The sequence below is a fragment of the Haliotis rubra genome, unplaced genomic scaffold (assembly GCF_003918875.1).
Source record: "Haliotis rubra isolate DU_JTF1 unplaced genomic scaffold, ASM391887v1 Scf210, whole genome shotgun sequence".
In the NCBI taxonomy this organism is placed as follows: domain Eukaryota; kingdom Metazoa; phylum Mollusca; class Gastropoda; order Lepetellida; family Haliotidae; genus Haliotis; species Haliotis rubra.
This window is the reverse complement of record NW_025766115.1, coordinates 1,152,749-1,176,146: the sequence shown is the minus strand read 5'-3', so window position 1 is coordinate 1,176,146 and position 23,398 is coordinate 1,152,749. Positions and strand designations below refer to the sequence as shown.

Below are 23,398 nucleotides of genomic sequence, written 5' to 3'. Positions count from 1 at the left end.
CACACATTGTACCAACGTGGGGAATCGAACCCGGGCCTTCGGCGTGACGAGCAAATGCTTTAACCACGAGGCGACCCTACCGCCCCTCGAGGCAGAATACACCATGATGGCAGTTTTATAAATCTTTGTAAAATATGGACAGTTGTCGTAACGGTACAATAGGTTTGTGAAAAGGAAGTGGGATAAGAAGTGGTAATCTGGGATTCTAACAAGACTAAAAAGCCAAGGAGACTAAGGGAAGTAACTCTCCACTGTCCCAACCTCTTCTCAGTAGTACAAATCTGTGTGAAGGTAGTCCATGACAGATTAGGAATTACACATCCAATATCCAAGAGTCCTGTATTAGTGGACAAGATCCCACTCAAACTATACGTAAGTTTTGAAAATTAGGTAAAATAGTCTTTAGTGTTCAAGAATATTGCATTTTTATACCGACGTGTATATGCATGTGTGTGCCTGCGTGTTAATAATATTATGGAATACTGCCGTTTTCATATATGCTGGACAAAATAAGTTAGGGATATTGGTATTTCTATGATTGATATTTTATCAGTGTGTGTCATTGAATGAATAGATCATTATTCATATTTTCAAAATTTACATATATCCCGAACTATTTTTGTCCAGTACCGGTATATGTATTATATTGATACCCCTACTCTGACAGCATAACAACACGACAACCCTTGTTTCATCTCCTGAATGCACAGAAACAACAAAGTCACAGTCATAGCGCTGAGATTGCAAAAACAAACACACACAAAGACAAAAGGTAACTTTTACTGTCATAGGTATGAACAATGGCTATGATGATGAGGTATATACAGAATGCTAATGGTGGAATATACAGGATATATGTATGATATACAGTATACACAACAAGACCGGACACAAGGCCAACGTTGACATGTGGTCAGTACACCTTGAGGCAAACATACAGCTGATTACAGAATTTGCCAAAACAGCCGACAAAGGCCAATCATATAGGACTGATTCAATCTCGAAACACAGGACATTCTTACCCTTTCACAGACAAACTGGTATTATCACTGATTTTTAGTGATATTATTTAGCGGTATTATCACTGAGTTTTAGTGATCCATTCATGTAATGTTGCCTTTTCACATCAGAGGGTATATATTTTAAGAAATAATTACACTTTACTGTATTTATATCTTATAAATAGTGACCACCATTTCTCACAGTTAACAGTGTCCACTATTTCTCACTAAGTTTTGGAAAGGCATGGAGGATGAATATTAGTGAGTGAGTGAGTATGGTTTTATGCAGCTTTTAGTAATATTCCAGCACTATCACAGCAGGGGATACCAGAAATGGGATTCACAAATTGTACCAGTGTAGAGAATCGAGCCTGGGTCTTCGGCATTGAACGGACGCTCTAATAACTCGGCATCGGCCACAGGATGAATATTACTTGATAACAACCTTCCATTGTTTGAAAACATTCTTGAGTTGACTACTACTGAAAGGGCAAGCAGTATCCCTATGATCATATCGAGTTTCATCACTTCTCACCTGTGTAACACATGTCCCCATCAGCCTTGCTACCCGGTCATCTAACGTGATAGACAAAATACTCCCTTGTCCATTGCGTAAATAAATGTTTTATCTAATCTAAACATTTATTTCATTTCTTACCACAGTTCATGGAATTCTCAACACATATAATACATGACAGGCATTACTGTAAATATTCTATCAATGCATACAGTTATGAGACACAGGGAAAGAGTCCCTCTATTTCATCCCTCACCTTTAGTCAAACAATGGTATTGCCAGAAAAAACACAATTGTCAAAAGCACATGTGTATGAGAACATACACAAATTAAATCATATCTACTCTGTCAGTCACATGTTTGTATGCATTTGGTACTTCCACTATCCGAACCGATGAAGATCAGGAATAGAATTGATCTTCAGCAACCCATGCGTGTCTCCCTTGAAGATCGTGGTTAGAATTGTTCTTAGCAACCCATCCATGTAGGAGGAGGTGACTAACAGGATCGGGTGGTCAGGTTCGCTGACTTGGTTGACACATGTCATCGGTTCCCAATTGCCAAGATCGATGCTCACAATGTCAACACTGGATTGTCTGGTCCAGACTTGATTATTTACAGACCGCTGCCATATAGCTGGAATATTGCTGAGTGCATAGTGAAACAACCATTTGATTGTTTGTTGTTCAATGCCACACTCAGCAATATTCCAGATATATGGCAGTGGTCTGTAAATATTCAAATCTACACCAGACAATACCTTGTTCCACAGCATGAGCCGCCATCTCCACAACTGGGAAATGATGACACGCGTCAACCAATTAAACAATAAACAAACTTCCATTATTAGGAATACATACTACCACTTTGCAACAGTCACTATTTTTACTAATGAATCAAAAAATGACATACATCAACCAAGCCAGTGAGTGAGTGAGTGAGTTTGGTTTTACGCCGCTTTTAGCAATATTCCAGCAATATCACGGCCGGGGACACCAGAAATGGGCTTCACACATTGTGCCCATGTGGGGATTCGAACCCGGGACTTCAGAGTGACTAGCGGACGCTTTAACCACCAGGCTACCCCACCGCCCCACCAAGCCAGTGAACCTGATCACTCTGATACACTCAGTCATCGTTGAAAAGATTTCCATGGTAACGCACAGCCTAATTTGATAAGCATACTGAAAGTAGTCACACCTCATTAATACATTGGGAAGCAACCTTTGTATTCAGTTTGGAGGAACTTAGTGCATACAAATCTTGAGTACTGACGATGTCATCTGTATATGACTAAAGGACAAACATGTTTTCAAGACACTATCTCATAATGTTACAGTACTGTTAGTATCAAGAGAATATTCAGGACGCATGTGTTTCAACCCCACATTCACTCCCGCTTGAAACATCACATTCACTAAATCAGCAGCTGTCAACAACATTCACTCTGCATTCAGGACTGTCAAGATACTACCATCGCTATACCATACTTCATTTCCTGTATTATACATGAATGAGTGAGTTGGGTTAATCACAGGTTGGGTATTCCAGTTATATATAGGTATGTCAGCTTAATGAAGGAGGGAAGCCCAAAGTGATAATGTCTAAGACATTACCTCTTGGGTGAAACTTACAAGAACAGCAAGATGCTGACAAATCTAGAATCATAATTGCAACAAATTTTGGATTTGGAGATATGATCATATCAATTCCATAGCTGATGTCGGAGCCTTTTTTTACCTGGTCACCCCTTTCACCTGGTCACCTGGTCCCCCCTCTCCCAAACACATGACACCACAGCGCCAAACCTGACATGAACTCAAGCCTATAAGGTGGATTGTAACCCATGTCTTCAGTGAGTAGGAGTAGAGTACTGTGGGAAAATCAGAGGGTAATCCATTATAATTTCAAATTTCATTTAAAACCGAACGCCAGATGCGAGGTTTTAAATGAACAATTTAGAGCTATTATAATTTCAATTATATACCTCTGATTTTCCAACACAGTAGGTTTATCTCCATTCTACCATGACAATTTTATGAACAATTTCAGGTGGAGCTCTTTCTTTGGTTACGAGTCAATACATGAAGCGGCCTCGCATTCCAATCTCAAGTGGTATCGCCTCTTAAACGGGTGTTTGGTGGCAAACCGTCAATGACTAACAAACTCCAGATTCAGTAATAACAAATCACGTTTTGTTTTTCAATGCATCAATCACCAATCATTAACTGATAAGTTGGAAAACATATATCAAATAAGTTTCAAAAGCTTGGTTCACATTTGAAAATTCCATCGTAAGACCCTTTCCCCACCAGAATAGTGGCAGCAACCTCATGGCCTTGACCTTTTCTCAAGTCATTGTTTACATTTGGAAAGATGCTACACAGGAGAGACACTGACAGTTTGCTTAAGGTTAACCTGATTGTATGACTGAGATAGTCTTTGATATCTAATTACTGGTACTGGTACAAAATTTAAGAGTAGGGCTTTTGCTGTATGCGAGAAGTCCGTGTTGGCGAAGCTAGATACTGTTGAATTTTTCTAGTCAACTTCATTTCCTGCCTCACAACGCGCACAAGGCGACAGCATGTGGTGGTCTCACACACTCATGTGTGTACTTTGTGCTCAAATTCGATGCCTCTGATATTATTTTCTGCATTTTGGAAAGTGTTTTGTGACCTAGTGGCTTCAAAGTGTAGTGAATTCAAATTGAACCGGATTGGCTGGCATGTTCATGGCAGTCTGTTGACAGGATTTGTGGTGATATTCGAAAGGATGGATCAGGGAGGGTGTACCTCTGGCATAAACACGGTAAGACCAGGGGTATACTTTAATAGACTACTTTAGATCAAGCAGTGTAATGGATAAGAGGGATCATGACTAAGCTAAATGGACTTTTAAAGTGATATTATACATTTAAAAAAAATATGTTGGGCTAAACAGAACGGGTTTGCAGATTCTGTAGATCTAATTGTGTTTTTTACTACCGCTAAATTTGAAACAGTACAAATTTCAAAATATCATTTTGTTTGAATTGATAACCCAACTGTTTATTTATGTGGACGGAAGGCATTAGAATCAAAATTTCTTCGGCGCTCGATGTTAATGCATCCTTTACGGATCAAGATCAGTGGATATATGATGCTGACAAAGCTGATAATAAATTTAAACGGAAATTTTGTAGCAGTATTGCTGATCTATTCTGACATAACATAGAATCCATAGCGTAAACATATTTTTTTACTGAATTTTTATTCGGAAAGCAGACGATGTTTTGATCTTGTTCGACTGAATATTTGTTTCCATCCTGAAGTACTTTTGTATGTATAAACACCTATTGCTGTGATTTACGCAAGTAGTGAGTCGTGCCCGTCATCGCTAAATCCATCTTTAAAGACATATGTGTGATTTCCGACAGTAAAATCGCCGTAATTTATCGGTGCATCGGTAGGTTGTTCGGTGTCCGCCATGTTAGTGGGCAGACAAAAATAGTGCATTACCGTAAACCATGTATGATTGCGCACGGAAAACAGAGACCTGTATAACGTGATTATATACCTCTGAATGACTTTAATTAACCAATCACAATCCAGTGTTTACTGAAGTCATGGTAGAATTAAAATTTAAAGTCACATCAGCAGTATTTCTCCATGTCCTCAGATGCTAATATCATTTGGTATGTATGATGAGGCAAGACTGTCCTGATATCCCCAACAGATGTCACTCTCAATATAAGTAAGTAATCTACTCATCTAGAACTAGTGCAATCTCAGCAGTGACAATATTACAAATACACACACCATGTTTAGTTTTGACAAACCTGAGATTGCTACCAGAAAAGATCTTTACCTTTACCTAACTGGAATTGATGAGAAATATCAAATATACAATGTATTTAATATACAAGATATGTAAAAAACCTGGTTGCTGCCTACAAATGAACAAAAATATGGGATCAGATTGGTCAATACTGAATTGGAGCATTGACTTTCAATCAAACAGATACAGAGATAACACTGCCCATCAGACCAGCATTGACCCTCAGATCAACACCGACCCTCAGATCAACACCAACCCTCGGATCAACACCGACCAGACCAGCACTGACCATCAGACCAGCACTGACATCAACACTTTAAAACCATAGTGATCCACTAATCTGCTAGTTTGAGGGTAGACAATAGTCTTAATAGTCATTAGTCTTTATCTTACATTCAGGGGTAGCAGTTATTGGTCAGATTCAATCCGTCTATAGCTACATTTGGAATACATTCTGTAAACTAACTAGATAGATAACTAAAGAAAAACAACTCGCCCTCCAAGATTTCACAAACAGACTAGTGCTCAACACTGGCATGAACAACTAGTCAGTAGGTATGAGGGATTGTCCCTCAATAGTCATATGATGCTACTAGGGGCTTGGCAAATGAGTTCCAGGTGTATAATTCAATATTATAAGACCCTGGACCTTAGAGGATGGACAGAATCAAAGCACTAAAACAGTTTTCAATATATACAAATACTAGTATTCATCCCTTATGGATCAATGCCTGGACACACTGCAAAGACACTTTCTTATTAAAAGCTGAAGGATGTGGTTCTAAACAATCATAGACAAACACACTATTTCTTGGATAGAAATTATTTTTGAGCTTATGTATACAAGTCGAAGTCTATTCTCCGCGTGTTGTAGAACTGGGCGTTAGCTGCACCAACTTTGCGACAGTATGCTCCGTTTTTAAAGAAGCCATCGTCTGACCACTTCAACATCTGTGTGCTGTTGAAGGGGCCGTGGATCGTGGCAGAGTCTGTGTCCTCCCACTTGTACTCCCATTTCACCTCAGACTCCTCCGCTGATGTAGATGCTGCTGCTGACGATGATGCTGCCTCTGTGGATGTTGATGCTGCTGCAGGTTCTGTTTTATGGGATGCATCTTCTGGAACACACAAATGTCAAGAACAGTTTATAGAATGTATAAATAGATGCTTCATTGGCACTGATATTTGATGAAAATAAACCACTGCAATTGACAGGAATATAGTAGCAAGTAAAACTGAAAACTGTTTTACCTGAGTGATAGAACGTATTGTCACTTGATTTGAATTTTTACAAAAAGTATTTGGACTTTTCAGTGTCCCTGTCACTTGGGCGTAATTAATACAAAAATTTTGCTTTCGTCCCCATTGTCAATTTGCTATGTCCATTGTCAATTTTTATGCATATAGGATGCAAGAATTTTCTTCCTGTAAATCCCTGTACTGACAAACAAGGAAAAGTTGGACCGGCACAGAGAATGCATTCACGAGAAGTAGGCATTGCACGGCAATGAGCAAACCCATTTGGTTTGTGAAACTGAAAGGTAGAACAGATGTAGGCTAGTGCACGTGCAGTGCATGACGATGAAATTTATTCCGCACATAGCTGCACACGCCTTGCTCATAAGACTCTCGTGGTCAGTGTAGCACTACACTTGATCGCAGACTACCTGGGGCCCCTTCGCTCACAATGGTAAGCACCAGTGGGCAGCACTCATACATGCTAATATGGGTCAGTTGTCAGGTCGGTGCTCAACTTATCCTTGTTTGCCAGTAATTCAACCTGGGCCACTCAGCCCAGTGGTTGAAAACATGAGCATAGAACTGGGATACAATTTTATGCATGTACCTCACTATAAAAATGTCATTCTTGTTGGATACCTCTTGCTGCAAGCAAGGGTTCTAAATTTGAAACATCACGTTACTGAAGTTAAGACTCTAGATACACAAACCTACCTCCACTGCCATTCAGATCTAGCTTGGCTTTTTTGCTTTCTCTAGGCCCAATCTCAGTACCGTCAGATTCCTTCTTATCAAAGTTATCAGCAAACATATCGAGAGCATCATCGTCATCAACATCAGCTGGTACGTCAAACTTCACCTTCTGACTCTCCATCTTCTTCAAAGTGTGTGAAATCTTCTCATATGTCATTTCATAAATGTCCATGATACCGTTTGACACAAAGCTGTCTGCAAGTTCTGTCAATTTCGCCATTTTGGCCTTCTTCTCCTGAGCTTCTTCCTCAGTATTGCTGTTGTTTACATTTCCTAATTTCTTTTGTTTCTTCAGTTTTAATCTTTGACTTGCAGAAAGGTTTTGATTTCCCCCAATTCTCCGCAGGGCTTTAGCAATGCTCTCACCAGGCTGCAACATTGGCAGTATCTCGGCATAGACAGCTTGCTCATTAAAGGGAGGTAACTCTTCATCACTATCTGACAGTGACCGCTTGAGGTCATGTTTGATCTGCGTTTCTTTCACCTTAACCCAGTCGATGTTGTCCATCCAGCTGTCTCGGATTTGTGCCTGGAAATAGAAAGTACAATTTCCATATAATTTTATTTAAGCTTTCTATACAAGTAACTTTATATTTAAATTCTTTAAACAACTTGAAATTGTGAGATACTGAGAATCAGTGAGAGTGGCAGTACCACAACAATCAGCAGTAGTTCAGCTACAGGCAGATCATCATGGAATTGAAAGAAACAAAATGGAAGTGGAAGTTTCTCAAATATTTTTTATAGTGAGTGAGTGAGTTTGGTTTGGTTTATGCGCCTTTTAGCAATATTCCAGCAATATCATGGAAATCGAAAAAATAAATGACGGGGACACCAGAAATGGGCTTCACACATTGTACCCATGTGGGGAATTGAACCCAGGTCTTCGGCTTGATGATATTTTTTATAACTGAATTACAAATAAGTCATCATTAACATGATTAACATGACTAAATGCTGAAATCTTAATCATGTTAACACTTCAGCATGTTTAATTAAACCTTAGCTGGTGTATTTCCAAAAATCGAACCCTGAAAGAGACAATGATCATGATGATATAAAAAGGATACATGCCCCGCTCTGATTTCCATACACACGAGACAAGCTCAGTTTTTGTGTAAAACATGCAAACTAACTCATTAAAAGTAAAACCCTGTTAACATGATTAATAGGGATGCCACGATACATTGATACTTTTCAGACGATACAATTATCGATACATTCAAAACTGTATCAATATTTAGTTTTGAAAGTATTGGTTGAAATATGTTTATGTATCGTTTACATTTTGCAATTGTATCATGTTTTTTGATGTTATGAGAGTTATAAATGATTATTTTTCATGCACAAAGATGGGATATTAGAACTTTTTAATCTCTGAGAGTGAGAATAAAAAATGTTTGTCTTTTCATGGACAATTATAAAATATGAAATATTTATGAAATAACGCAAAAATAGTTATCGTGATACGTATCGATTCATGAAACTTATGTATCTTGACATCCCTAATAATTAATGTTGAGTTGCCCGCATACACTTATGAATGAAAACATTTGACAATGTAATAGAGAAGCAACACTATGCTCAATTACCCAATATAGCTTTCTACACTTGAGTACCCATCTTTATGAAATCTACAAATCTTTTACTGACCGAATATAGGCATTATGTGTACACATGATCCAACAACCTCACTGCAGTGAGCAACAGGGGCAACACACAAATATATCGAACCCCTAAGGAAAACTGATGCTCATGATGTTGATCACTGGATTGTCTGGTACAGACTCAGTTATCTACAGACATCTGCCATATAGCTGGAATGTTGCTGAGTGCGGCGTTAAACAACAATCAATCAATCAATCAAACTTAAAGAAAACTACCAATACAAAATGTGAATCAAAAGGTGACAGTAAACATACACTGATCCTGACTCAAAGCAACTTCATGGGCTCTGCGACCCGTGAAGATCCGGGTTATAATTGATCTTCAGTATCCTACGCTTGTCGTAAGAGGCGACCAACGGGATCTGGTGGTCAGGCTCGCTGACTTGGTTGACACATGTCATCTGTTCCAATTGCGCAGATCGATGCTCATGCTGTTTTCTGGTCCAGGCTCGATTATTTACAGACTGCCGCCATATAGCTGGAATATTGCTGAGTGCGGCGTAAAACTCAACTCACTCACTCTTGGGCTCTGCTCCAAGATTGCATTAGAACAATACATACCAGTGTTCATCCAATGTCCCCAATTCTTACAAAGTTTGAGGTCATTGGATTCCACTTTTCTGACATGAACACTGACAAACAATGAGATACTGTAAACATACTTTTTTTCGCTTGGTGCAAATTTTGCAGAATTGACAGTTTAGACTACATCGTGCAGTCAATTATTCACGCAATCAGTAATTGCTTGAACTGCCAGCTGTCTCTTAGGCAGCCACTAATAGCAATGAAAACAACCAGAGTGGCTTAACCTGTCAGGCGGCGTGTATTGCTTACTCACAGAAAATCCCTACCTGCGCGATATATACAGTAATACTAGTACTAGTATACTATATAAAGATATGAAAAACACATCAGTCTTATGTTCCGAATTCTGATGATGGCATTGCGAATGTGGTTAACGAAAGCACCTACCCGTAAGACTCCTGGACTTCCAGACTTTGTGATTTCATTTCGTATTATGCAGGAATAAATATAAATAAAATCTTGATGAATAATAAAATACTGCTGTATTATTTCTTTCCGAGTCGTTTCATGGTTATCTGTTTTGTATCAAACCATCTGTCACTACAATTGGTCAAAGTACAACATGTGAGGACATCATTTGGGAAATCCATTACAGCCACAGTAAGTATGATTCTTTATGCCACTATCAGTCGTCATTTTAAGATTCCCGTAGATTTCTAGTGAATGAAAGGTTTATTCGCTGTGTATAAAGGTTTTTTCGGTGGTAAAATATTTTGCGCGAAGAGTGTGAAAATAAAACCTGCGCGATATATAATACGTTTACAGTATATAACATCATATAACTGAATCAAAGAGTACTACCTTGTCCTTCTCAAAGATAAACATGCCATCCTTGTCAAAATGCCCTTCTTCCATTTCCTCTGTCATGTTGAAGGGTGTTATCTGAATGCCTTCCACAACATCACTAATTCCCTCTTCTTGGCCTACAAAATATGATGAGCAGGTGTGTTATTATCTCATAATGATGATTATTATATTTGGGGGAATCATACAAATAATCATGATCAAAGCATATCCATAATCATGATCACAATGATATGGAGGTGTTTGATAGTTTATGTCAAAACGGTGACATGTGTTATGATTTAGAGAATATGAAAACATGCTATGAAAGCATCACAGTTTCATAAAATGAATTCAAGTTTTTAAGAATACAAAAGATAGACATTGTTGGGTACAGTTTCTTACTGATTGTGGTATTAGTGATTTGGGGCAATGCAGAGATTTGGAAATTTTGTCATTGGCATTGTATGTACATCCCCCTAAAGTTTAATGATGAGGAAAAATTCCTTTGAGGGCCATTTTTTTTCAGTATGTTCAGATACAATTAAAGAAACATGTTAAAATTCATCCTTTTCAGATGGGGAATTTATATTCAGGTGATATAATTTGACTAGAATGAAATTTAAGGGGGGATACGGTCGGAAGTCTTTATTTGTTTCCATTGGTCATGCGGACATTTCGGATCATAAGGTCCGTGGTTCGAATCCCAGCACGAGACTCTGACATTTTATGGCCGCTACACATGCAATCAACCAAATCTCCAGTCTGAAGACGCACCAGGCCGATTTACCTGCCCTCTCGCGACAAGCAAAGCTTCTGAAAACATTTTAATCAATATCAGTCTCGCGTTGTGCATAGTATAGCTACCTTCAATTTCCTCGTCGTCGAGAACTTCATGTTTGTCACCATCGTCGTCTTCTTCGTCACTGTCGAGAGAATGTTTTTCTTTAAAACGTGTCTCCTTCGGTTGCTCCTTGGGGCGAGTTTCTTCCATCTCAGAAAACATATCTCCTTGAAACTCAGACATCGTGGATTTTGGTCTTTTCTCTTCAACTGTCACAAGCCAAATTTAATTTGAGAAAGAGAAAACACCTCAAGTATTATGTGTTTCTTCGCCACAAAGCATGAACGTTCTTCAAGCGCGTTTGGCGGAAGAACACCATTCGGATTTTCTCGGAAATTTCCGAAAATGTTCTGATCAAACTCCGTCAGATGACCAGAGCCTAAATTCTCTCTGAATGAAGGCCCTGAAAAAAATCATCGCTTAAAAACATATTTCAAAATAAAACTGGATCTGCGTTATGGGTTCCATGTGTGGCACTGTGAAGTGAACGAAGGAGTATCATTAGCTATTTTAGGCGGGTGTGAGAAGGTGCCGATTGTTGGAATGATTGATATTGTGAACTTCCGGCACTGTTGAACATGGTGAATAAACGGACATTGCATTATTTACATATTAGAAAAAGAGAAATTGTTTTATACCAACAAAGGGAAATAGTCATTGCAATATAAACATGAATATCTGAAAGTATAGACTAGACATTGTATTTGCATTTTATTTGTAGAAATCCTCAGTTCGTTTTCTCTCCATTGGTCAGTTGTAAAAGGAAAAATGGAGGCCAAGCACTTGGCAACATGACGCTAAGGAATTTCATTTAGAGTATTTGTTTTCTAATGTGAGTTGGTAACTATAAGTCTTAAACAAAAGCATTGTAAACATTATAGGGTACCCAATATAGTTCAAACGGCGTTTGTTTCAACTTCAGCATTCCTAAACAAGACCTCACTGCAGTATATTACTAATAGAAGCTGCAACTGTTAGTACTGAGTCGTGTTTGCTTCATTATTTATAAAGCATTTTAGATGTCACAGATATCACAATGCATGTGAATGCAGAGATTGTACAGTCAGTGAAATAATGGAGGTCAGTCTTTCCCCATACAATATGAGAATAAAATAAATTGTGTTGATAAACCAACTTCCTCAAAGAACAAAAAGCATTTATCGTTTAAGACAACTGTTGTTGAAAAGGTGTGTCAGTTCACAGAACTTTGTGCATTTTATTTTAAACCTTCCACTAATGTTTTTCATAACCCTTCCCTGCTGGTAGTAATTGTTTTAAATTCTTAATGAGTAAACTCCATTTCTTGAACAATTGTTCACAATTTTCTCTTAACGTTATTAATGTTGAAACTAGTTTTGGATTTATAGACAATCAGATGTTACACTGCTCACTCACTCATTCTCTCTCACTGAATCACTCAACCACCCCAAGGCTCGTTTATTCACTCATTCACTCATTCACTCCTTGTTTAATTTGAGATATGCTGATTTTTCATGTGCCCTGAAGCTCTCTTTGGTGTCAGCACCAAACCCATGCTTTTAGTTGCACCATTATGATATGTTTCTTCAGGCTTTCCCCTTAAACTCAAACACTGATATGACGGGAATACTCTTCACAGTTGCATTATAGCCAATACTTCTACCCTACTAATATTGTCAACTGTCAACACTGATATGTGTCATATAAAGAACATGAGTATGTTTTCAGATTGACCATGTCAGCAATCGAACCATCATCCCGTGTTGGAGTGACACTCGACCTCATCCTCAAAACCCTCATTGCATCATCAGACTTCAATGACCTGCAAGCTAAAAACTGGGAGGCAATTGCTCGTCTCATCCCTGGAACATCAGCAACACAGGTACGTTGTGCCGAGTGTTAGGTAAATCACTATGTGGAATATGGCCAGCACATTTTGCCAAAACTCAGTTCACTGTGCAGAGTCACCACCCTTAGCTGTTAAAGGATCCGAAGTATGATATGCAAAGAGTTAAAACATCTTGTTGAGTAGGAGTTCAATTTCCAAAACCAATAGTTCCTGATCAGTGATTGTAGCTGATAATTATTGATTCTTTCCCAAGACTATCTCAGTTATGATCTGCGCGGTGGGGTAGCCTAGTGGTTAAAGCTTTTGCTGGTCAGGCCAAAGACCCGAGTTCGAATCCCCACATGGGTACAATGTGTGAAGCCCATTTCTGGTGTCCCCTGCCATGATGTTGCTGTAATATTGCTAAAAGCAGCGTAAAACCAAACTCAGTCAGTCAGTCAGTTATGATCCATGGTATAAACACACTACCAGAAAATACACTGGCCCAAATCTATCACCAACATCACTTTTGGCTTTTTGGTCTCATAACTCAGTTTCAAGGGGCATTTCAAACAGTAATTAAGCTGTAGCACTGTGAGAGGCCTCCATAGTAATCAGGATAAGCATTGGTCACGGCCAGTCTACGCTTTTGTAAGAGTGATCTTATTGGATCTGGTGCACAGACTCAATGACCTAAATGATTGTGTGTGATGGTATTCCAAATACACAGATTTATGGTCATGTTGTCATTCACTGGATTGTCCTATCCAGACTTTTACAGACAGGTGTCAGTCATATAGGTGGAATGTTCCTGAGAAAAACATTAACCAACGAACAACAACCATGTATGGGAGAAAATCCCAAAACAACACAGGTTGTAGTCATTGAAGAGATGTTTGATGAACAAGGTTCGTGCAGGCTTGAAAAAGCCTGAAAGTTGGACATTTTACCCTAGAAAGACCGTATACTTGTTTTAGCCTTGATTTAGCTTAGTGATTTGGTCTAGAAAGGCCCTATATTCAGAAGAAAATGTCAAGGTATGATTTTACAGGAAACTAATGCATAATAAAAATACCCTGCATAGACTGTGGGTGTTAATTAATCTCCATTGCGAAGCAAATTTTCTAACGAAGCAAATCTTCCCCAGAGCAGCGATGTAGCTAAGAGTTATTTCCCTGTGATGGTCGGTCCCACATCTGACCAGCCTTGTGTGTATTCAACTACTTGTGTGTTATATATGTTTCTATAGTTCCTTAACATTGTTGATTAGGCCTTGAAGAGCCCCTAAAAAGGTCTTGCATATGATGGCTGATAATCTGTACAAACCCGTATGAGAGATTCCGGGTTGGAAATGATTCTGAAGCAACTGAATGTTGCTGATGTTGTTAATTGTGTGACATCGTATCATGATTATTGAATGCTGCTCATGATATCAGTCACTTGTTTGTTTGCTACCTATTATCATGATTATTCATTGACTAACCATCACCTGGCTGAAATATTGTGAGTGTTGCATTCAACGACACATACACAAAAGGGACTTCAAAGGTCACATGCAACGTAAAACACAACTTTGCAGATTCTGATACCTTTCGGTATGGACTTACTGAAACAAATCATCAAAAATGCAAATTCAACTCATAAAATTGAAAAATAACACGATGAAAAGAACCGTGCGAAATCGTAGTTCAAACGGTTCACTAATTTTCCCCCTGCGCTTGGGGGAATTTAAGTGGTTTCAACAGCTGGGCTGCACTCATAGCACATGCGCAGTGAAATAGGTTCGCGCAGTGAAATAGGTTCGCGCAGCTTGGAAGCGGGTTGTCTGGTGAATACTCGGTGAAGGCTTTGGTGTGAGCTATTTTTCTAATGTTTTGTTGATATTTCACAGGCGCGAACTTTTTATATGTTATGACAGTAGATTACCGATTGAACTGTTTATATAATTTCATTTGTCTATTTCACCACGCGTTCTTCTTACCGAGTCACTTTCTCAGTTCGATACTTTAAAGCAATGTCATTATTTAGCGTTGACAGAGTTTCTAACTGTGATATAGATATGTCGTTGTCACAGACAAAACTCAGTGTCTGTTTTATTGACACCTATGTGTCTGCCTGCCCGTCTGCTAATGACAATATTCAATACACAACTTCGATCACTGACCCAATGCAATTTGAACTTAACATCTATCAGGCTATACACCATAAACAAAACGCATTGATTTATGGCCCAAGTTCGATCTCTGTCACATTATGTAATTACACAGATAGGCAGGTGTGATACTTGTACACATGACATGTTATGATGTCTGTTGATTGCAAAATGTTATACACAAAAAATGAGCATGTATTTACAAAACCCAACATCTCTATATACACACACACAATGAGCCGTGAGGGCATTTGCAAATGAACCAGCCATTACACTTGAGTGCACACCCACCCGCTCTGACTGGGTTCGGTATCCCGGCTGCTTCGTTTCTTGGGAAGTAAACCCAAGTACACAATATTGCACTTCTGAATTGCGATTGTACACTTATAATTTTGTTTATATGTTTTTTCATAATCAGCAATGTATATTATATGTCATGAATAAGTGATAATTGTGTTTTAATTATGTTGATTTTTTGGTTGCATGTGACCTTTAAGTTAACTGGGCTCACATAATTACATGGGAATAATGAAATGAACTGCTATCACAGATGTTAAATTATTGAAAATGAATTATTTCCTGAACTAATATATCTGTACGTCCAACTCGTGTTCGTTCCAAACAAATGACTAAAGATAACAAAGTATGCCACTTTATGGATAACAACTTCTTGTTTATTGGTCATGGAGCAACCTTTTTGTTTTGGAAAGTGGTCAGATGTAACATGTTATATTTGGGGTTACACTTTCTCCATAAAGTACAGATTCTAATGTAACTGTACATTTTCCTTGCAGTGTTCTAGAAGGTACCAGGAGCTGCTAAGCAGTGGAACTGGTCTGTCATATGCCCAGTTTGGGAAGAACTTCCCACTACAGACGTCTAGTAGCACCAGCCAGGTGAATCCTACCGAGACAGATAATACTAGCAAGACAACTAGTTCCACATCCAGCAGACCTGGCTCAGATCGACAGAAAGGTCAGTGTTTGTGAAGCATGTGAAGCTGATATGATTTCAGTAACTATTGCTTCAAATGAAGAAGACTGCCTCCGTGGTGTAGTGGTTAGAGCGTCTGCCCGGAGTGCGGAAGGTCGCGGGTTCGATCCCCAGCCGCATCATACCAAAAGACGTTAAAATATGGTACTTGTTGGTGCCTGCCTGGCGTTCGGCATTAATGGGTACAACAAGGACTGGTCGGCTCGGAGTCAGTATAATGTGTCTGAGTGGGGTATTCATGCTTCACTGCGGCATGGTATCTCAGTGGGCTAGCACTATAAAACCAGCTTCAGTCTGGGCTAGTACAAGCAGCCGCACATACACATACACACGCATGCACGTTGTCATATGAGCGAAATATTCTCAAGCACGACGTTAAACCCAATTTCACCTCACCTCACCTCAAATGAAGAAGTAAAAGTTAAGGGGTCCCCACTTATATTTTATACAACACTTCAACACTAGAACAGGAACTCTGATAATTTTGTTTCAGAACATTTACTCACTTCACTCCAGTACTGTGGGATTTGCTCCCTTTGTCTGTCAATTAGCCTCCAGAACGAAGCACTCTTAACACATGTGGTCCCACCTTAGGAGAGTGACTTTGTTCAAAATTGCTTCTGTTCACCCAGCAGTGAATGGGTACCCGGTGGGGTAACCCTCTGGTGCCTTGAGGGCTAACTTAACTTCCAAGGTATCTCCAATCTCATTAAACTTATAAATCTTGCACTTTTATGCAATACCTATGCACATCAAGATTGGATTAAACACATCACATAATTTTGTAGCTATGTTTGCATTTGGTTTCAAACAATTTACATTTAAGAAATTATAAATAAATGGGGTTTTTTCCAACTTTTTTCATATCAGTTTTAAAGAGATGACTAAAGATAGGATCAGTGCTTAATGGTTTTGTGTGCAATTTGTTCCTTATCAACTGTGAATACATACATACTTCCAGTGTGCGAAATAGCCACTGGCCCGCTAGCCCGTGGCAAGTAAAACTCCAGTCGGGCCAGTAAATCTCCACAGTCACTGGCCCAACTGGCTAGTGAATTTTCATGGGGTCATTTTTAAATATATCACACTCTCCAACTTGTTAAGTTATTATACACTTTTAAATCATGCAAGATTATGGCCTGATAAATGATGGTATTTTACCTTTTTGTAATCTTTTGCTTAGTTTCTACATTCAAATTTCAGTCTAGTGAAATATTTTGTGGGCTAGTAAGTTTCAGATGTAGCTAGCCCAACTGGCTAGCAAAACTCTTTGGTGCGATCAAGTGTTGGGAATTGGTTGAAATCTCACAAGTGATTACTGGTTCAATAACAACGAGCAATCATCAAAAAAATATTGGTTAGCGACATTTTTTAGATTTTCCTCTTCAGGTTGTTATTGCAGATAAATAAAAAAACAACATTTGGTTCTCTGATGTTTTTTGCTTTATTTAGAAACTGCGCAAATTGCATTTGTATTTCCCATCCAATGTAAAATGATGCAACTTGCTACTTTAAAGTGATGATTTATATACCATGACCATAAACTTCCATGAGTCTTCAAGAAATATCTAGTCATGACTTTTCAGTAAGTGAAGTGAGTTTTCTAAGAATTAAACACGTTTTCAACCCCTACAATGTCATAGATATGTTCCATCATCAGTATTTCAAACTCTATTACAGTGGTTCCAAAATCGTTTGTGTTCGATTGAGAAAATGTGATCAATTGCTTGGTCATTTGGCCACTGCGACCAATCTTCGATTATTTGAATTAATCGGAACACCACTTGTGCGATCGTGGTAATATTGACATGAATGGAGGTCAATTGAGCCATACTCTGTATGAACTTGAGTAAACACTGTCAAGTTAAACTCTTTTATTGGCATTTAGAAATTAAACACATAAAGAGGGGAAATTTTATGGATGCCTAGCTCACAACTGCCCCCTTACTGTCAAGTTGGCCAACACTAAAATAATGGGTCAAGCAGACAACACAAGGCTGTGGTACATAAGTTATCAGCGAGTAACATTGCCATTTTGTGATATAACCTGACTGCACATTGGTGTGGGTACTTGCTAATTACCATCTTGCTAGAAACAGGCCAAGGTCTGATTTGTTGGTTTTGTACCATGCCCCGACTGGTTCCTTTGATCTCAGCTGTGGTGTATTGTATGGTTACACCACGGGTTTTGTGCTGCCTTCGACAGCAACTCTGATTGGCTCTTTGCAAGTTTAGCCATGTCTATGTGAGTGTGCATATACTTTGACAGTTCAGGAAAAGTTGCACATTGACCCGTCTTCGATACTGATAACTGGGTCAATCCCTGCTAACATGGTAGATTCAGTTTTCATTACATCGGCAGCTTGTGAGAGAGTGATGTCATCGATTGTTACATCCCAGAGTGAAGCACTTTCAGTTCCGTCAACTATTTGTGACAGTGTAATGTCGTATAGTATTATCCCACTCGTGACTAGACTGGCATCAGTCTCAAATAGAATGATTTTAAATTCAAATATACCACGCAGATTTTGAAATTTGAATGCAGAATGTGGGCGTGGTACAAAGCTGTTACCTCATCCAATCACTTGAGCTTGGTCCAATTCACCACGGCCTGGTCGCTGTCGATTGGTCAATGCATTTGCATCTTGGGCTACTCCCTCGACAATTCATCGACCAATCACCAGCGACCAGACCATGGTGTATTTGGATCATTTTAGCTGTCGTATTAGAATGAAGTAACAAAAACAGCATCTACATTGCATGGTTGATGAAGAAATGTAGTGTAAACAAAGCTATGGAGTACAGATAGTGTTGGGAATTGGTTGAAATCTCACAAATGATGATTGGTTCAATACCAACGACCAATCATCGAAAAAAAATTGGTTAGCGTCATTTTTTAGATTTTCCTATTCAGGTTGTAGTTGCAGATAAGTATAAAGAAAAAAACATTTGGTTCTCTGTTGTTTTTAGAAACTGCACAAATTACATTTGCAGATTTCACATCCAGTGTAAAATGATTCAGTTCCAGTGTAACATTAACTTCCCAGAGTCTTCAAGAAATATTCAGTCATGACTTTTCAGAAAGTGAAGTGAGTTTTCTTAGAAATAAACACGTTTTCAGGCCCTGACAACATCCTAGATATGTTCCATCATCAAGTATTTCAAACTCTATTACAGCGGTTCCAAAATCGTTTGTGTTCGATTATGAGAAAATGTGATCGATTGCTTGGTCGTTTGGCCACTGCGACCAATCTTCGATTATTTCAATTAATCGGAACACCACTAAGTACAGTTGATGATTGATGATAGAACTTCATCACTTTTCAGGCGTGAAAGAAGAACGGGGGAAATGCAGAGGTCAAAGGTGCTCCCCAGAACTCTGACCATGGAGAACATGGGTAGGTACATCTACTGTTGGTTTCTAAAGGTAGCACTTTAGATATGCTTGACCTGCTGAAGATTGCCCCCAACTTACTTCAACAGGATATATTTGTGGATTTAATTATGAAACAATCTCTGCAATTATTGAGCAGTACTGTACAGCAGTATTAGTGTTATATATCATATTAATATAAACAAATTACAAGTTATTCCATGCCTAACAAAGCAGTTCTTTTGCATTTTTGTCTCCTTTAAGTGAATAAAATTAGGTCCCACCCACTAGCATACTACTGTTTAGTGATTGGCTGATAATAGAATGGGTGGGGCTTGTGTTCCATTACTGCACTGAATGATGTTACTGATTCATATCGTTGTCTACAGTTTTTCTTATTTATGTTTAAGTAAGCATTCTGTAAGATATATGGAAAAATCGATGTTCATACTGTGTAAGTCCATATAATCTGAATAATTCAAACAGAAACACTATTCATGTAAAACTGTAAAAAGTGGTGAATAGAGAGACAGATCTTTGGTTTGGTAATGAAAACATACAGAGAAAACAGTGTAAGTCTTTAAAGTAAACACTCATGAAATAAAAGAAGTTGTTATCCATAAAGTTTATTCAATATTACACACCGCTTGGCCTTCATTTGTGTCCTGTTTCAAATATTCTGCATTTTGTTTGGAATTCAGTATATTTATTTTACTACAAGGATAAAGTCGACTATTGTACAATGGAAGTTGTTGGCTGTTCTTCTGTTTCAGACCAATCATGGTGATACACGTCTGTGATGAGGCCAAGAGTTGTGAGTACCACGGTCCCTCTCTGTTTCATCAATCAGTTAAATATAGGCTGAAGTTTAACAGACCTACTCTTTATTTTCGGAATATATTGCGCTTTCATGGTCTCTAGTCTCAAGGCAACAGACCTTGCCTGTTGGCAGTCTCCATAAGTTTGGGTCAAAACATTCAGATCTACTTTGTCTGCAAACTCTATTGTTGTAGTGGTATGTACATCTAGCAGTGATTAACCAACTTTTTGAGGCTTGACCAAGTTCCAGAAAGCTGTCTTAGCAATTTCACTGGTATGTCTCATTCTCTTCCCGCAGAGGTAACTTATCATATCTTCCTACGAACCTCTGTTCTAATACGGACATATTTCCCGGTTCTCGTAAAATCCCCTAGCGGCACAAAATCACAACACAAATTATCTCCCTTCTTTCTATCCAATCAGAACACGTGTTACATCGACTGAGATCTAACTGGACTAATGCAAGTAAATATGGGGCCACAAATATCCCTCCTCTGCCGGGGACATATGTTAATGTGACACACAAGACATTGAATGGCTAGCTTGTCCGTTGTCAACGAGGGCGATGGAGACGCCAGTGATCCGCTATTACATGACTGAGTTCTGTGTAGAAGAAACGTTTGGGCATCGCGCAGGAGAAGAGGTTCTAGTTTTCCTGAAGCATAAGGAAATTCCCAAGGCCTTGCGAATGATCACTTTTGAAACAACTTCGCTGATTGCACAACTAAATCTGATTGCAACCAATCAAGAATCCTGAACACTCGCACCATGAAAGGGACGTATTAGAACAGAGGTTCGTAGGAAGATATGACAAGTAACCTCTGTGGGAAGAGAATGTGGTATGTCTGTGCTGCGATTATTTTAATGGTAAGACACATGATGGTCACAAGATGTGTAGGCAAAGTCACTTTATAAACATCATCGTGGGATTTGTCGCTGGATCATGTTTGAGATATCGGTTCTCAAGTGGGTGTGATTGAATTCCAGCCCTGTGATGACCTAACATGATTATGATGGACTATTCATCATTGGAATTCTTTGATAGATTATTTTTTGTGTTTCAGTCAATTCAACAACATCTGTGTTGAAATAATATTGTCTTTTTTTAAATATGTATTTATATATGCTCTTTGATCCTATCTACAGAGATGCCAACCCTTACGCTTTGGGCGTAATTATTACGATTTTGATCATTAAATTACGCCATTACACTTTATCTGCGAAAAATTACGCTTTTCTACTCGTTTTACGAAAATCAATAAAGTGGAAAAAATTTCACATCGAAGTGTTTCGTAACGCACTGGTACAGGGGTTCAGATATGGTCTTACTCCTAGCATCGCGCTCATTCCAATTAACTTGTAAGGAATTTCGTATTTTGTGTCACATGACCAATAATTTTCGATGTATGGAGCTTCATAATGATTGGTCACATGTATTTCTGTCTAGAATAATTCCTATTCATGTGAATAAACCTTCTTAAAAGTAATTTTTGTAAAGTTGTCACCTTTTACTAAGTATTTTTTGTTTGAGTATTACACGTTTTAGGTCTAAATTACACTTTTTGACCTCCAGTATTACACTTAGGCCCAAAATAGGGTGGGCATCTCTGTATCTAGTAGGCATTATCCTTATTGCCTTACTAATTCTGTAATAGACAGGTATGTCTGAAACTTTTCTGTGGAGGGTCTGACTATGAAAGGGTAGTAAGCAGTAAGCTGTTGACATCATCCATGACTGTTGTGTTATTCGTGTGCCGCTCAAGACAAAGGAAAGACAAAAAAATGCTTCAGTTAAAAAAAAAATGAAATGGTATTTTAAGAAACGCACGAAAATTGCTCCCTTTTATAAGACACAGCATGAAGATAAATGATATCTGCTTGTTGATCATGTAGTGCTCTATGTACAACTGCCGATGTGTTTCAGTGAAGAAGGACTTCAACTGTCCCCGAGACCTGCTGGTGAAGGAGATGAAGTACTTCGCGGAGTACCTGTCGACCGACGCCCAGCGCTGGGAGGAGGTGGACATATCCGTCCACTGTGATGTGCAGATCTTTGATTGGCTCATGAAATATGTGAAGAGGTCAACCAAAGATGTCCCAGACAAACCAAGACTGGGTAAGTAAGACACAGATTTTTTGTACTGATATATTGCTCCAGATTGTTTGTACTGTTATTACTCCAGATTGCTTGTACTGTTATAATGCTCCAGATTGTTTGTACTGTTATAATGCTCCAGATTGTTTGTACTGTTATAATGCTCCAGATTGTTTGTACTGTTATAATGCTCCAGATTGTTTGTACTGTTATAATGCTCCAGATTGTTTGTACTGTTATAACTCCAGATTATACTGTTATAATGCTCCAGATTGTTTGTACTGTTATAATGCTCCAGATTGTTTGTACTGTTATAATGCTCCAGATTGTTTGTACTGTTATAATGCTCCAGATTGTTTGTACTGTTATAATGCTCCAGATTGTTTGTACTGTTATAATGCTCCAGATTGCTTGTACTGTTATAATGCTCCAGATTGTTTGTACTGTTATAATGCTCCAGATTGCTTGTACTGTTATAATGCTCCAGATTGTTTGTACTGTTATAATGCTCCAGATTGCTTGTACTGTTATAATGCTCCAGATTGCTTGTACTGTTATAATGCTCCAGATTGCTTGTACTGTTATAATGCTCCAGATTGCTTGGTTACAGGTCATTGACCCTTAATATATATAAATGGATTAATGTTAAGACATACCAGTTTTTACTCTTAGAGACTGTTCAAAATTTATGGCTAGAGGGGGTGATGATGATTTTTTATGGAGAAGCATGTACAATGTGAATGACCAAATTTATGTACAAAATAAGTGACACCCCCACCTCCCTGCGTGCCATGTACAAAATCAATGGAACACACACACACACACACACACACACACACACACACACACACACACACACACACACACACACACACACACACACACACACACACACACACACACACACACACACACACACACACACACACACACACACGTTCGCCCGTCAAG

General features: G+C 38.6%; 2 protein-coding genes across 4 annotated transcripts in view; one reads left to right on the top strand and one right to left on the bottom strand.

Annotated features, from left to right (window-relative positions):
- Positions 1–6,144: 6,144 nt before the first annotated feature.
- LOC124276627 (CD2 antigen cytoplasmic tail-binding protein 2 homolog) lies at positions 6,145–11,673 on the bottom strand. Its single transcript, XM_046712282.1, has 4 exons — positions 11,232–11,673; positions 10,383–10,504; positions 7,291–7,858; positions 6,145–6,455 (listed from the first exon to the last, which is right to left on the bottom strand). The coding sequence occupies exons 1-4, from the start codon at positions 11,389–11,391 to the stop codon at positions 6,172–6,174; spliced, it is 1,134 nt and encodes a 377-aa protein (XP_046568238.1). The 5' UTR covers positions 11,392–11,673; the 3' UTR covers positions 6,145–6,171.
- Positions 11,674–11,966: 293 nt separating this feature from the next.
- The window catches only part of LOC124276626 (SANT and BTB domain regulator of class switch recombination-like), a 46,226-nt gene continuing 34,794 nt past the window's right edge, over positions 11,967–23,398 (top strand). For 2 of the 3 annotated variants that reach the window (XM_046712280.1, XM_046712278.1), the window contains exons 1-6: positions 11,967–12,040; positions 12,916–13,069; positions 15,962–16,142; positions 19,488–19,558; positions 20,307–20,347; positions 22,277–22,468. In XM_046712280.1, the coding sequence (XP_046568236.1) occupies positions 20,314–20,347; positions 22,277–22,468 (226 nt within the window). In that variant the 5' untranslated portion in view covers positions 11,967–12,040; positions 12,916–13,069; positions 15,962–16,142; positions 19,488–19,558; positions 20,307–20,313. Of the gene's footprint in view, positions 12,041–12,915; positions 13,070–15,961; positions 16,143–19,487; positions 19,559–20,306; positions 20,348–22,276; positions 22,469–23,398 lie in introns of those variants that run through there. The other variant, XM_046712281.1, reaches the window with a different exon arrangement.

Coding starts and splice junctions, on each gene's coding strand:
- LOC124276627 (XM_046712282.1), bottom strand. CDS start 11,391: ATGTCTGAGTTTCAAGGAGATATGTTTTCTGAGATGGAAGAAACTCGC. Junction 10,505..11,231: donor CGACGACGAGGAAATTGAAG/GTAGCTATACTA, acceptor CATATTTTGTAG/GCCAAGAAGAGGGAATTAGT. Junction 7,859..10,382: donor TTATCTTTGAGAAGGACAAG/GTAGTACTCTTT, acceptor TTCTATTTCCAG/GCACAAATCCGAGACAGCTG.